The 14,021-nt window shown below is 37.3% G+C and overlaps 2 protein-coding genes across 8 annotated transcripts in view; both read left to right on the forward strand.

The window, feature by feature from the left end:
• Window positions 1-1,490: 1,490 nt before the first annotated feature.
• LOC143746338 (uncharacterized) lies at window positions 1,491-4,652 on the forward strand. The gene is made up of 5 exons (XM_077238166.1): window positions 1,491-1,793; window positions 2,227-2,293; window positions 2,487-2,660; window positions 2,917-3,058; window positions 3,760-4,652. The coding sequence occupies exons 3-5, from the start codon at window positions 2,569-2,571 to the stop codon at window positions 4,378-4,380; spliced, it is 855 nt and encodes a 284-aa protein (XP_077094281.1). The 5' UTR covers window positions 1,491-1,793; window positions 2,227-2,293; window positions 2,487-2,568; the 3' UTR covers window positions 4,381-4,652.
• Window positions 4,653-10,806: 6,154 nt separating this feature from the next.
• The window catches only part of col12a1a (collagen, type XII, alpha 1a), a 101,379-nt gene continuing 98,164 nt past the window's right edge, over window positions 10,807-14,021 (forward strand). For 3 of the 7 annotated variants that reach the window (XM_077238599.1, XM_077238604.1, XM_077238602.1), the window contains exons 1-2: window positions 10,809-10,915; window positions 11,564-11,669. In XM_077238599.1, the coding sequence (XP_077094714.1) occupies window positions 11,600-11,669 (70 nt within the window). In that variant the 5' untranslated portion in view covers window positions 10,809-10,915; window positions 11,564-11,599. Of the gene's footprint in view, window positions 10,916-11,563; window positions 11,670-14,021 lie in introns of all 7 variants that reach the window. The other 4 variants (XM_077238598.1, XM_077238597.1, XM_077238600.1 and 1 more) reach the window with 2 other exon arrangements.

The following is a 14,021-nucleotide window of genomic DNA, read 5'->3' on the forward strand; positions in this document are numbered from 1 at the left end:
GAATCGATTATTATGACCTCTTCCATAAACATCAGTGTGTATTTTACAAACTCTAAATGTATTGTTTTTTTAGTACTTATGTAAATTTAGGGGGCGGCTGCGCCCCCCCCTGTTCCAACGTCTATGCACCCATCTCATTAGGTGATGTTAATATTTAATATAAAATAATATAATGGTTGTTTTGACTGTTGTGTTATTTTGTGTTGTAAGTATGCCTATTAGTGCGTGTGCAAAGTTTCACGCAATGTTTGTATACTTTAACCACCTCCGAGGACATAGGGGTCGCGAATCACTCTCACCTTTATTTTGGGGGTTGTGGGCTGAAAAGTTTGGGAACCCCTGCCTTAGAACACAATTGCAACACCATAGCCACCACCCAGAACACCCTATCAACCACCCAGAACACTCTAGCAAACATCCAAAAAACCTTAGAACACCCTAGCAACACCACATCAACCACCCAGAACACCCTAGCAACTGCCTAACAACCACCCCGAACACCCTAGCAACCACCTAAAATACCCTAGCAACCACTAAGAACACCTTAGCAACCCACTAGAAACACCCTAGCAACTTTAAATTACTTCAAACTATACTTTAAACTTTAAACTACTTTAAACTTTAAACTACTTTAAACTTTAAACTATTTAAAACTTTAAACTACTTTAAACCCCTTTAAACTAATTTAAACTTTGAACTAATTTAAAATTCTGACTAATTTAAACTTCAAACTACTTTAAACTTCAAACTACTTTAAACTTCAAACTAATTTAAACTTTAAACTAATTTAAACTTCAAACTACTTTAAACTTCAAACTACTTTAAACTTTAAACTAATTTAAACAAAACTTTAAGAAAACTTTCACAAGCCAACTTAAAGTTTGTCTCGAGGAACTTTTTCTAGTTATTATTATTCTTCTGAGCGGAAAAAATTCTGACTCTAACTCCTCCTAGAGCTTTAACTCCACATACTCCAAACTCGGCTCAGACACTCAAACTCTTCTGACTCGGTGTGCTATATCTTTTCAGACTTACGGTTTTCCTAAAAATGACGATCAAACTCGGAAAAAACTCCCATTGACTTAACATTGCGGAATGTTCAGATTTTCAAATTCCCCAACTGTCAAAAATTCAAATCTAAACTCCTTGAAGCCCTAGACTGAATCAAACTGCCATTCTATATAGGCCTACTATATGAGCCATTGAGACTCATTTAAACTAATAAACTCATCTATCTATGACAATTATCTATCTACACTTAAACTCATAATAAATTAATAAACTCTAAACTTGAACTCTTAGACTCATTTAAACTTATAAACTCTAAACTCATGAATTAATACACGTATGAACTCTTAAACTCATAAATTAATAAATTCTGAACTCTTACTCATTTAAACTTATTCATGGGTTTCAGTCACGTGACTTTTTTGTTGTGGGCGCCATCTTTAGGACCTTTGCGTAGTGATCGGAAAGATGTCGCCCACACTAAAATAGCACACCTCAATACAGATGAAAAACAACGGTATTTAAATAAAATTGATACTTTAGGATTAGATCCTTATTTACTGTCAAACGAACTGCTGACTCCAGTTAAGTCTAGTAAAAACTTGCCAAATTTGACGTTTGCTGATATTTACATCTACCTCGTCCACAATCCCTCTCCATTCACCGGAGAAGCTCTCAAGGCATTTAAAAGCACTGAAGCCTACCGCTACTTCACCTCAGGATGGGTTAATGATCCCAGAATCTATCATCTGGAGATGAAGAAAATGTTCTTGATAACAGGAAGGGTAAGTGGCACTCTTTTAATTACTCGCTGAACATAAAAGCATAGTTGAAATAAATTGACCGCTCGCAAAGACCCGCCCCCCCCCCCCCCCCCCCGCCCGCCATGTCCGACAAGCTCATTTATTTTTAAAGCACTCACAATATTGTTTCAAAGCATCTTTACAGAAAATGCATATGTACATTACAATTGAGAGTGTCCAAGTTATGCATTTCAGAAATGTAGACAAATCACTAATTGTCTACTAATGTAAAGCAGAAACAGTGAGCACAGCATGTGCTGAATATGTATTCAGCCATATGTATAACTAAGGTTACTAATGTAAATATAGATAGCTGTCTAGAATGACGTTATACGTGTTCCAATTGTTAACTACATGTTTTAATTTTGCAAGCTAACCTGTAATTTGCTAATTTTACTTTTATTTAAATTTCCAGGTGAAGCATTCACAAAGCCTCAATGTAACACCAACACACCCCTGGATAACAGTACAGGAAGATGGGACAGTTCTCATGGCTCATTGCACCTGTAAGGCCGGTTTAGGAGAGGTATGCTCTCATGCAGCAGCTCTAATGTATTGTGTTTTGGCTGCTGTTGATGTCAAGAATGGGCAGGCTTGCACTCAGAAGCCCTGTGCATGGGCCCAGCCAAGTATGGAGTCTGTCCGAGGTGTCCAATATGCAGAGATCCGTAACATCAGTTTCTGTCATAAACAAGAGCCCCGTCATGTTCAAGGCCCTGTTTTTCCTGACATTACACCATCAGATGAAGAGTGCAGGATGTTTTTTGAGATGCTTCATCACAGTGAAATGCAAGAGTCAAAGCCAAAGAAAAGTGCCATCCTTTCTGTCATTGAAGGCCACTCCCACAGGTACACAGTGGTGAAATGTAACTAATTGCATCCAATGACATCAGGCATATGATCTGTGTATACATATATTACTCTATGGAATTGTTTTTTTAAAGGGTAGTTCACTCAAATATGAAAATTCTGTCATCATGTACTCACCCTCAAGTTGTTCCAAACCTGTATTTGATATAACTTGAGGGTGAGTAAATGATGACAGAATTTTTGGGTGAACTATCACTTTAGGTCAAATATCTGAATACATCTTCCACCAATGCAGGTACACGCCAAAAGTGATGCAGCTGGACTTGCCCACTCCTTTGTCAGCCATATATTCAAGCACCTGGCTAGAGATGGACTTGCCCATGCTACTAGTTGAGAGTGCCAAGGTATTTGATAACCTACAAGTGACACAGCAACAGGTAAGTATAAAAATATTATCAACTAATTACTACTAATATTTCTACCTGTGCAGTTATAATTCACAACAATCTAGATAATTAACTAATTAACTAACAAACCTTTCTCCAGTGTTTGGTAGTTGAGGAGGAGACCAGGGAGCAAAGTAAAAGTAAGGTATGGTTTGATCAGAGGGCAGGAAGAGTCACAGGGTCAGTATTCTATGAGGCAGCCAAGGCAAACAGAGCAGTATCCTTGATCAAAAGAATTTGCTATCCACGCTCTTCTCAGTTTTCCACTGAGGCAACAAGGTAAATAGAACAAAGCACAATTAAACATGGTGAAGGTTTGGTACATGTAGTTACTTACCATGATGTAACCTGTTTAGCCATTCAATACAAGTAAATGAGGAGAAGCAGTTTACAAGCAAATTATAAGCATAAGGGTATTTATGACATTTTTGCGGTCAGAGTGCAACACCTTAGGGTAAATGTTAGGTAGATAGGCAGTAAATGTCATTCTAACAAATACATTTTAATAAACAGTTTGTATTTAAATTTTTGTCAGATGGGGTCAAGTGAATGAGGAAAGAGCAAGGGCAAACTATATATCTATGATGCAAGATCAGCACGGAGACTTTCAGGTCTATCAACAAGTAATTAATATATGCACAGCCCATCAATATTTATTTACAGTTTATCTATATACTTTGTATACATTCCAGTTTAAAGCATCAGGATTCGTCATCAATCCAGACCTACCCTGGATAGGAGCAACACCCGACGGCCAGGTAACATGCACTTGTCATGGTGACGGCGTACTGGAGATAAAATGTCCATTCAACAGCAGGGACCGTTCACTCAACGAAAGCTGCAGAGATTCATCATTCTGTCTGGGCATAGGGGAGGATGGGACAATGGCACTTAAGACTGACCACAAGTTCATGTATCAAGTGCAAGCTCAGATGCATGTTTCCACGGTGAGCTACTGTGATTTTATTGTATGGACACCACAGGAGTTTTTCATTCAGCGGATCATGTATGATCCTGTTTTCTTCCACAATGCCTACCTCAAAGTGGTTGAATTCATCAAGACTGGAGTACTACCAGAGCTGCTGGGAAAATGGTATACAGCTCCACGCCATACTCACCCAAACACTACAACCACTGAACAGCCATCTGAAATGGGGTGCTACTGTGGTAAACCTCGTGACACAGATGACATCACCTGCACATCTGGACAGTGTAAGCGGAAGCACTTTCACAAGTCTTGCCTTAAATTGAGCAGGGTACCAAAGACATGGAAATGTGTGGAGTGCAGAAGAAAACGTGTAGTATTGGCTTAGTTTTTTGATTATTCTTCTCCCCTTAGTTACATGAGTGTCCTTTCAAAATAACCTCCATGAAACTTAACTTCATTAAGTGTTAGTTTACAATCAGTAGTTTAAAATGCCTTTTTCAATAACTTATAACATTCAGTTAAGTTACTATTTGTGAGCCAGGCACAGGGTTTCTGGTAAGAATAAATATTTGCACAGTAGATTACTCATGTGGTTTATAATGTATATGGGATTTTGTATGAATTATTTGATTATTATGAATGATTAACAATAAACAGAATGAGAACACAGAATTTTACTGTCACCTTTTTATTGCAAAAATAAAACAGACTTGTATAAAAACAAACATCAGTTCATATAGTTATGTGTTACACTGGGAACACAATGTTTCTTAGTCTCTATTCTGAGGGCACAACAGATGGGCAAATGTTACACAAAGCACAGCAGACTCTGACCATCTTGTCCAAAGATGTAAGTTCTCCTGGAGTTGTAGTCTGGCAAAGAGAGATGGGTATTGTGCTTTGCAAGATTGTGTACTTGTTCCTCACAAGACCAATGACGCGTTCCACATGGATCCGAACAGCTGCTAGTCCCCTTGTACTTTCAAGTTCACTTGGGTGCAGTTGCTGTTTCCCTTTAGTGAAGGCTGGTAATTTGAGATGAGCACTGTACAAGCTCACAGCATCTCCTATGGTAAACCCTCGATCTGCCAAGACGACATCACCAGGTGACAGGTTTTCCAGGTAGCCGCAGTTTTCAGTGAGGTGCTTATCACTTGTTCGCCCCCCCCCAACCAGTAGACACAAATGATATGACTCCCTGTGGTGTTATTGAGATCAAATATTTAACAGTATTATGATGCTTGTACTGTGAATATGTTTGAGCTCGGGCTTTCATGTTCTTAGGCTTCTCAATGAAAATTTCAAAACAATCTATTATGGAAGTACAATTTCTGTATATGCTGTTTTTGAAACACATGGGTAAACTGATTTGAATTTGCTCCTTACTGGGCCACACTATGAATGAAGAAGACAACCTACTGTTCATGACATTTAATGTACTGTTAAAAATTCGGCTTACAGTAGGCTTTGACACATGAAATATATATGTAAAGAAGTGGAGTGGTAAATCCAATCTCATTCTCATTAGAGTCATTAAAAAGCAGTGAAAAGGGGTCAGCCCAGGTCCCCCCTTTAGGAATCCTGACAAGAAGGTGAAGACGACCATCATCTTGGAATAGGATGGAAGTCCAGTTAAGTCCTGGACCATCTCATCATTGTCTTTGAACACCTCCTGCTGGAAAGATAACTTGCTTACCCTGTCCCTAAGCTGATAGACCTCTGCCCTCAGTCTGGTACACTCTTCCGTCAGTTTCTTCACAGTTTCTCGACAGGCTTCATCAGAGCATGCTACACTGCTCTCAGTATGGATAGGGTCTTTACAGTAGCTGTGTTTCCCACTCTGCCCGCTCTCAGGAAAGCTGTCACTGTGGTCCATCTCATTGCCAGTATATTTACCATGGGGTAACATTGACACATCACTGGTACAACTTCTCTTCCTTTTGACAGCTTGTGTTTGCTCAAATTTCTTGTAGCAATTGATTTTTCTTTGTCGTTCCTCAGGTGACAGGTAGGCAAACAGACTTGGCACATAATTGGGGTTCAGAGGATTATCACTTTTCGTGCCTGCAGTGGTATAATGAGAGACCAATTAACATTACCTACTCAAAATTAGTGGTAACACTTTATAATAACTGCACGCTATTATTCATTAGTTAAGCATGAGTAAACAGTTAATTCATTAAGCATTAATAGACAAAAAATAGTTTATAAATACGGCTATAAATGCTTTTTCCTTGATTTATAAGCATATCTATAATGTTTAATAATAGTATTTTCATTCTTTGTTAATGATCAATTTATCATTTCTAAATGAAGTATAGGATTATTTACAAACCAGTTATTTAAGAGTTGTCAGTGATTCATAAGATCACTTAGAAAGTTTAAGTAAATGGAGTAAATTCAGGTAGATTTTATGAACACACTAAGTATTACTGTATGTCTCAATAATACGATGTATGAATGTGGATTTAAATACTTTTTTTAAGTAATCTTAGACAACTCCATTGACAACTCTTAAATAACTGGTTTATAAATAATGCAATACTTCATTTAGAAATGATAAATTGATCATTAATAAAGTATATAAATACAATTATTAAAGACATTATAGATATGCTTAGAAGAATAAAGCATTTATAGCTGTATTTATAAATAGTTTTTTTATAACTATTAATGACTATTAATGCTTTATATGTGATGAAATAACTATTTACTCATGCCTTAGTTAATTTTTACCGAATTAGTTAGTCTAAAAGTGGATAAAGTTAACGTTAACATAACGTTAGCAGAGACACAGATGACCTAAGCAAATTTTGTCTGGAAATGTAAGCCAGCTACACATTACCTAATTGAATTTTTCTGCAAAGGCTGATTGGTAAGGAACTGGTGCTAATGTTACAACAGTTAACGTTTGCAAACCATGTTGCAAACGCTTAGCTTAGCCATACATTCCTTACCTGAAATAAAGTGCTCACTGCAGAGTCTGGAGTGTTCTGTAGGTGTCCAGTGATCCCTCTTGATAGCAGAAATCCATTTCTGACGACGTTCAGGGTTTTTGGGAATATTGTAAAATTTTAGTTTCTTATCATTTCTTTGTGATTTGCTGTTGTCACAGCTTACAGCACAGCAGATAGACGGCATGTTGGCATTTGCGATTCGGTCCTACAAATGGCGGCCGCGCCACTGTGTGACGTCACATGAAATCTAAGAATAAACTCTAAACTCAAACTCGTACACTTATAAACTCGTGAATTCATGAACTTAGAAACTTGTGAATTCATAAAATTATGAACTCATGAATTCATAAACTTATAAACTCATGAATTCATACACTTATGAACTCAAACTCATAAATGAATAAACTCTGAACTCTTACTCATTTAAACTTATAAACTCTAAACTCATAAACTCGTACACTTATAAACTCATGAATTCATACACTTATGAACTCATGAAATCATACACTTATAAACTCCTGAATTCATACACTTATGAACTTTCATGAATTCATACACTTATGAACTTTTAAATTCATAAATAGTTCACCATAGCAACCACCCAGAACACCCTACCAACTGCCTAGCAACCACCCAAAATACCTTACAACACCCTAGCAACACCATAACAACCACCCAAAATACCATAGAACACCCTAGCAACACCATAGCAACCACCCAGAACACCCTAGAAACTGCCTAGCAACCACCCAAAATACCCTAAAACACCCTAGCAACACCATAGCAACCACCCAGCACACCCTAGCAACTGCCTAGCAAGCACCCATTACACCCTAGCAACCACCCAAATTACCTTAAAACACCCTAGCAACCATCCTAAATAGCGTAGAACACCATAGCAACACCATAGCAACCACCCAGAACCCCCAAGCTACCACTCAAAATACCTTAAAACACCCTAACAACAGCAAAGCAACCACCCAAAATACCCTAGAACACCCTAGCAACCACTAGAACACCCTAACAACTGCCTAGCAACCACCAAGAACACCCTAGCAACCACCCAAAATACCTTAAATCACCCTAGCAACACCATAGAAACCACCCACAATACCCTAGAACACCCTAGCAACACCCTAGCAACCACCAGAACACCCTAACAACTGCCTAGTAACCACCCAAAATACCTTAAATCACCCTAGCAACACCATAGCAACCACACAAAATACCCTAGAACACCCTAGCAACACCATAGCAACCACCCAGAACACCCTAGCAACCACCTAGCAAACACCTGAACAACATGAATAAGCCATATCTCAGCACCAGAACATAGTACAGACATGTTTGTTGGCTCGTATGCAATCATGTACCACACCCTAGCAACCAAGTGGCGAGTTTTGACACTGCAAGCACCATGTAAAACATCCTAGCAACACCATAGCAACCACCCAAAAAAGCCTAAAAAACCCTAGCAACACCATAGCAACAACCCAGAACACCATAGCAACTGCCAAGCAACAACCCAGAACACCCTAGCAACCACCCAAAAGGCGTTAGAACACTCTAGCAACACCATAGCAACCATCCAGAACACCCTAGCAACTGCCTAGCAACCACCCAGAACACCCTGGCAACCACCCAAAATGCACTAGAACACCCTAGCAACACCATAGCAACCACCCAGAACACACTAGCAACCACCCAAAATACCTTAAAACACCCTAGCAACACCATAGCAACCACCCAGAACACCCTAGCTACTAATATAAACTTCAAACTGCTTTAAAATTCAAACTAATTTAAACTTTAAACTAATTTAAACTATAAACTATTTTAAACTTCAAACTACTTTAAACTTTAAACTAATTTAAACTTCTAACTACTTTTAACTTAAAACTAATTTAAACTTATTTAAACTAAACTAGTTTAAACTATAAACTAATTTAAACTTCAAACTACTTTAAACTTCAAACTAATTTACACTTTAAACTAATTTACATATTAAACTAATTTAAACTTCAAACTACTTTAAAATTCTTTAAACTTTCTGGTCCAAACTTTCACAAGCCAACTTAAAGTTTGTCTCGACAAACTTTTTCTAGTTTTATATTTACCGTTCAATAATGTAATCGCTGCTGTCTGTCCCATAGAAGAACATGACAGCCAGCGTATGTTTTGGAACTATTGGGGCTTACATGAACCACGTGACAGCCATAGTGGCGACATCAAAACGTGTCGCAACTCTTTCTCTCTATGGCTCTGCGTTCTGCATAAAACGAGAATGAACCTCATTGGTTCTTGCTGAAGCTCAAACGTGTACATAAAAGTCTACATTTAATCTGTTCGTCATATTAAGTGAACCAGTCTCTTCAGAAAATTTGGACTAAACCATTCAATTCATATGGATTAGATTTACGATCTATTTATGAACTTTTTGAAGTGTCAAAGTGGGTAGTTGTGTACAGAAAGCTCTCAGATTTCATCAAAAAGATCTTCATTTGTGTTCCAAAGATGAAAGAAAGTTTTACGGGTTTGTAACAACATGAGGGTGAGAAAATGATTTTTGGGTGAACTATCCCTTTAAGATTTTAAAAGCCAAATTCTCCAATGTAACTGGAATTTGGGAGATATAATTGTTCTGCCTTCTGCAATAAAAATAGAAATGTCAATAAAATTTCAAAGAGAATAAGTACATTTATAGCCTATACTAATACTCAAAATGGCTAATTTAGAATTATATGTAACCGTTATTTCAAAGTGATGTTTGATTGGGGACATAGGGGAATTTGCCTGTCAAGTGCTTCAAAAAGTTATTATTATTATTATGAAATAATCATTATGAATTTGTGTTAATTTTTTTATGTGCCTGAAAAAACAAGTGGCATAAAACTTAATTAACATTTTACGTAATAGTTTAATGGTGACATAAAATCCACAAAACTGTTCGGAATGACCCAGAAACATAAAAGTAATAACTTCACAAGTTGGTAGTTGTAGCTAGTATTTATGAGAAAATGGATATGTGGTAAAACAAACAAACAAACAAACAAACAAACAAACAAACAGACAAACAAACAAACAAACAAACAAACGCAATTTTAATTTGTATGACTTGATAATATCTCCCTCTACCGGCAGTTAACGACACAGTATATACTAGCCTACATACTTTACCATCCGCAACGAAGAATGTGTTTGAGTAGCCTATAGCCTACAGCTGTAGTAAGTGATTTATCAAGCAGCCTGACAGTCAATCTGACTTATCTGAGATATCTACTATTGGGTCTCTCTTCACAGCAATCAACGCGACAACTAACCCAAAAACCGTGAAAACTTTCACTGATATATTCGCATACTTCGTTTGAAGTAAGCGTTCGCGTGCTTGTAGTGAAGATGTGCGACGGCACTCAATAAAACTGCTACACCCCCCCCTCCCCCCCCCTCAAAAACACGTCGAGGATTTAAATGACAATACAGTAGCCTACTGAGGTACTGAAAGATTGTGCTAAGTTATTAAATTACATATGTTAATAAGCCGATTTCACAAATAATTATAGGCTATTTCATCCATATATATTTTTTTCTCGAGTGCCCAACTTTTCTGAGCAGAATATGAGACATTATTATGGAAGCTTGATATAAATTCGCAATTACATTTTTTTCTTCTAATTTTTAGTATCTCATTTAAGTGAATAGCCTATTAAAACTGAAACCCCAGCCCATTCTCCCATCGGTCCCGTAGGCCTATCTCAGATTTGAAAGAAGTGGGGGCTCCATTCTTGAGGAATTTCGTCAGGGAGTAAAGTTTGGGAACAGCCCCCTATTTAGTGTCAGGTTGTGCTGAGACACCTCCCATTCTCACAGAGGTTTCCCTCAGAGCTGGAGGAGAGGAGAGGATCTCATTCTGGACTTCACTTTCCTTCTGTGACACACTGACGGACTTCAGGAGTTCTTTATCAGGTCTAGTTCCTTACTTCATTCAGTCAGCTCTTTAGATTCGCATGGGATTTGTAATTTACGTCTTCGGTGAATGAAATAAACGTTAAACAAATATTACTCGTATTTAATGTAAATATTTAATGTCTGAAATTTAAATTCCTAGTGAGTTGTGATTTGTTTTGGATGTGACACGTTCAGTAGATTTATTCACAATTCATAAAAGTATTGCATGTTTCTTTAGCACTGCTGCGTCTTCTTTATAAAATTAATATGCATATTGTGAGCAAATAGGTACTAAAGGAAAACAGTTTTTTATGTTTAAATGTTTAGCAGAAATCATACTGAGATGATTATTAATTTACGTTGGTCCCATAGCCTGTTAATCACATGAATGGTTTTGCACATTCACTGCACTTGTGTAAATCTCCACATGGTGGCGCTCATGATCCGCAATGCAAATCTCAGTATCATTGAGAAGTAATTCTGCACTGTAATTCGGTAATTGTCATTTACATGTTCATTGTTTAAATGAGTGTTTAGTGCAGAATAAAAATACTAAGCACACTAAGAATGGTTTTGAATGATGATGCTATGAATTAAAATAATGTAGGCTACTGTGCAATGAATACGGAAATAAGGATGATTTATTTTCTCTTCTTCTCTTTGTAGATTAATGAATGAACTGCTGACTGTGTCTGTATAAACATGAAGATCAGGCTGTCTCTGGCCGCTGCTGCTCTCTTTACTCTATTACTGAACTCAGTAGAGGCTCAAGGTATAGTTCATGAGCTCTATCTCTCTTTTTACAGTGAAGTATGTTTTTGGACACCAAGTACATAAAACATGTACTTTTTTGAACATGTTATATTAAGCTGTATACTTAGACCATACTTAAGGTAGCCTATATAATTGACATTATAGAGTTATAGAAATATAGATATAATTTAATAAGTTATTAAGATTTAAGTAATTATTATCTGCTATGTTTGTTAAAAAATGCTTCTAAAGACACACACACACACACACACACACGCACACACGCACAAACGAAAAATAATCCTGTAATCTGCCATTTGTTGCGAGGCGTTCCTCTACAGCGTGAAACAAAGCAGTCTGGGATGGTCTTCACCTCCTCCATGAGTCAGCTTTTGTCCAATGAATTACATGACGAGCTGCAATGAAAACATTACTACAAAAGCATCATTATTAAACAGCAGAAAAAGGATAAACTGCTGACCTTTTGTTGATATTTGCAGTATAAGTTAGGATATTTTTAAAAGCTCAAAAGATTTCTTACAGCAGAATTCTGTCTAATAGACGACCGTTTTTGTTTTCTTGCACAGACCTAATTCTCTTAAGTCAAACTCAGATGAGCAGTAATCATGAGTTAAAAGACATGCAAAAAAATCTCTTCGTTTTGAACTCTTTCACTGCACACTGTGTAGAAGAATCAGGGTAGCCAGATCCAGAGAAAAAACAGCCAGAAAACTGCCTTTTTTTCCTCCAGTGTCCAATCACAGTTGACAGCGGCAGGATTCCCATAAAGAGCATTAAAATAAACATTTTAATATTTATTTATTATTTATTTTATGCTTTAATTTCTTTTAAAATGTATAGCTAGACTAGTTTAAATGTACCAGGGCATATTTAATTATTTGACCTGTATTATATATATATATATATATATATATATATATATATATATATATATATATATATATATATTCAATTTTAACTTTATCATTTTTTAACATTTTAACTTTATCAAACGCTTTGCATGATAGACTATTTAAAATGTGATATGTAAATCTGAATAACAGTGTCACAACATGTGATACTGTGGCATAGCTATCCATAAATTTCTGTCCATAAGCTATTTTTTGCCTTAAAACTCATATTGTCCTTTCACTCCCCCAATTCTTTATACAAATCCTCTTATGTTAAATTAAAATCCTCTCTGATATTTTCTGAGTTGGCATTTTCAAAACAGCCCAATTGTGCTGGAAATATATGTACAATGTACTTAAAATATAAAAATACATATTACATTACTAAATCAGCTACAGTAGTAAAATGAATAAGTGTTTTCTCCCACATGATTTGAAGTTGTTTCAGTTTAAGTGGGATATGTAATTAAAGTCACCACACAGCATCAGTTCAGCCCAGTGACAGCTGTCTCGGGGGAAAATAATGTGAGAACGTGAGGATGGAGACTGATTCAGCTGGAAAATCAAATGGAAACTTCCTTTTTTTGTTTTGTTTGCTGTAAAAGAACGGAAAGATGTAACATGAGAGGGCTGAACTAGTCCTCAGACAGCACAAAGACAAAGAGCCTTTTTTAGGTTTCCTGCAGCCACTCACGAAAACGCTGAGTTGCAATCCATACGGAAAGTTAATATGCAGCAATGTTTAATGTCAGCACATGTTGCGGAATTACTTTGGCATCTGTTCGGTTTCTCCGGGAGACTCCAACCTGGCAACGGCACAAGCCCGAAAGAAATGCCTGACTGGCTGGAGGTTACTGAAACGGGGCAGACTTTCTCTCATGAGAGAAACACTCTCCTGACGGGCCTCCTCATCCTGAAGTTTCCCGAAACTCAACACGAGCAGACGTTTGTGTCCCTTTCGATATTAAACTGCCAACAGAGTCAACAAAGCTGTCCGATTGCATTATTTCACAGTCCACTGAGCTGGTGTTTCAGCTGGTGTCTTAAGCACATGGTAGGTTGTGTTTGATGCACGGTTTGCGTGACACGTCCCGTAAGATGCCTCGGCTTGACCAATCAGTGAAGACTCGTGGGTTCGGAGAAGGGCAGAGGCCTGTTCGGACACAGACCGTTTGAGTTTGATGCGTCAGGTTGGTGAGCCTTCTTTCTCCAGCAGGTCGTGTTCTTTGTTGTTTTCCTGGTGTCTTTCCTCCATTGTTTATTTTAAAATGATATTCTGCTTGCTCTGGCCTCCATACACGCACATGTGTCTTTCCACCCTTCTTTTTCTTCATGCATGGGACATTTTGCCACGTCCTCATCATTATCCAGCTGGCCATTAGGTAGAATTAAGAACAGTAGTGCATGGAAAAAAGATGATCAAGGTTTCCACAGGAACGATCTGCTCTTATAGATGATAA

Source organism: Siphateles boraxobius, unplaced genomic scaffold (genome assembly GCF_051911475.1).
Source record: "Siphateles boraxobius isolate OS27281-9 unplaced genomic scaffold, OSU_SipBor_1 22, whole genome shotgun sequence".
NCBI classification, from domain to species: Eukaryota; Metazoa; Chordata; class Actinopteri; order Cypriniformes; family Leuciscidae; genus Siphateles; species Siphateles boraxobius.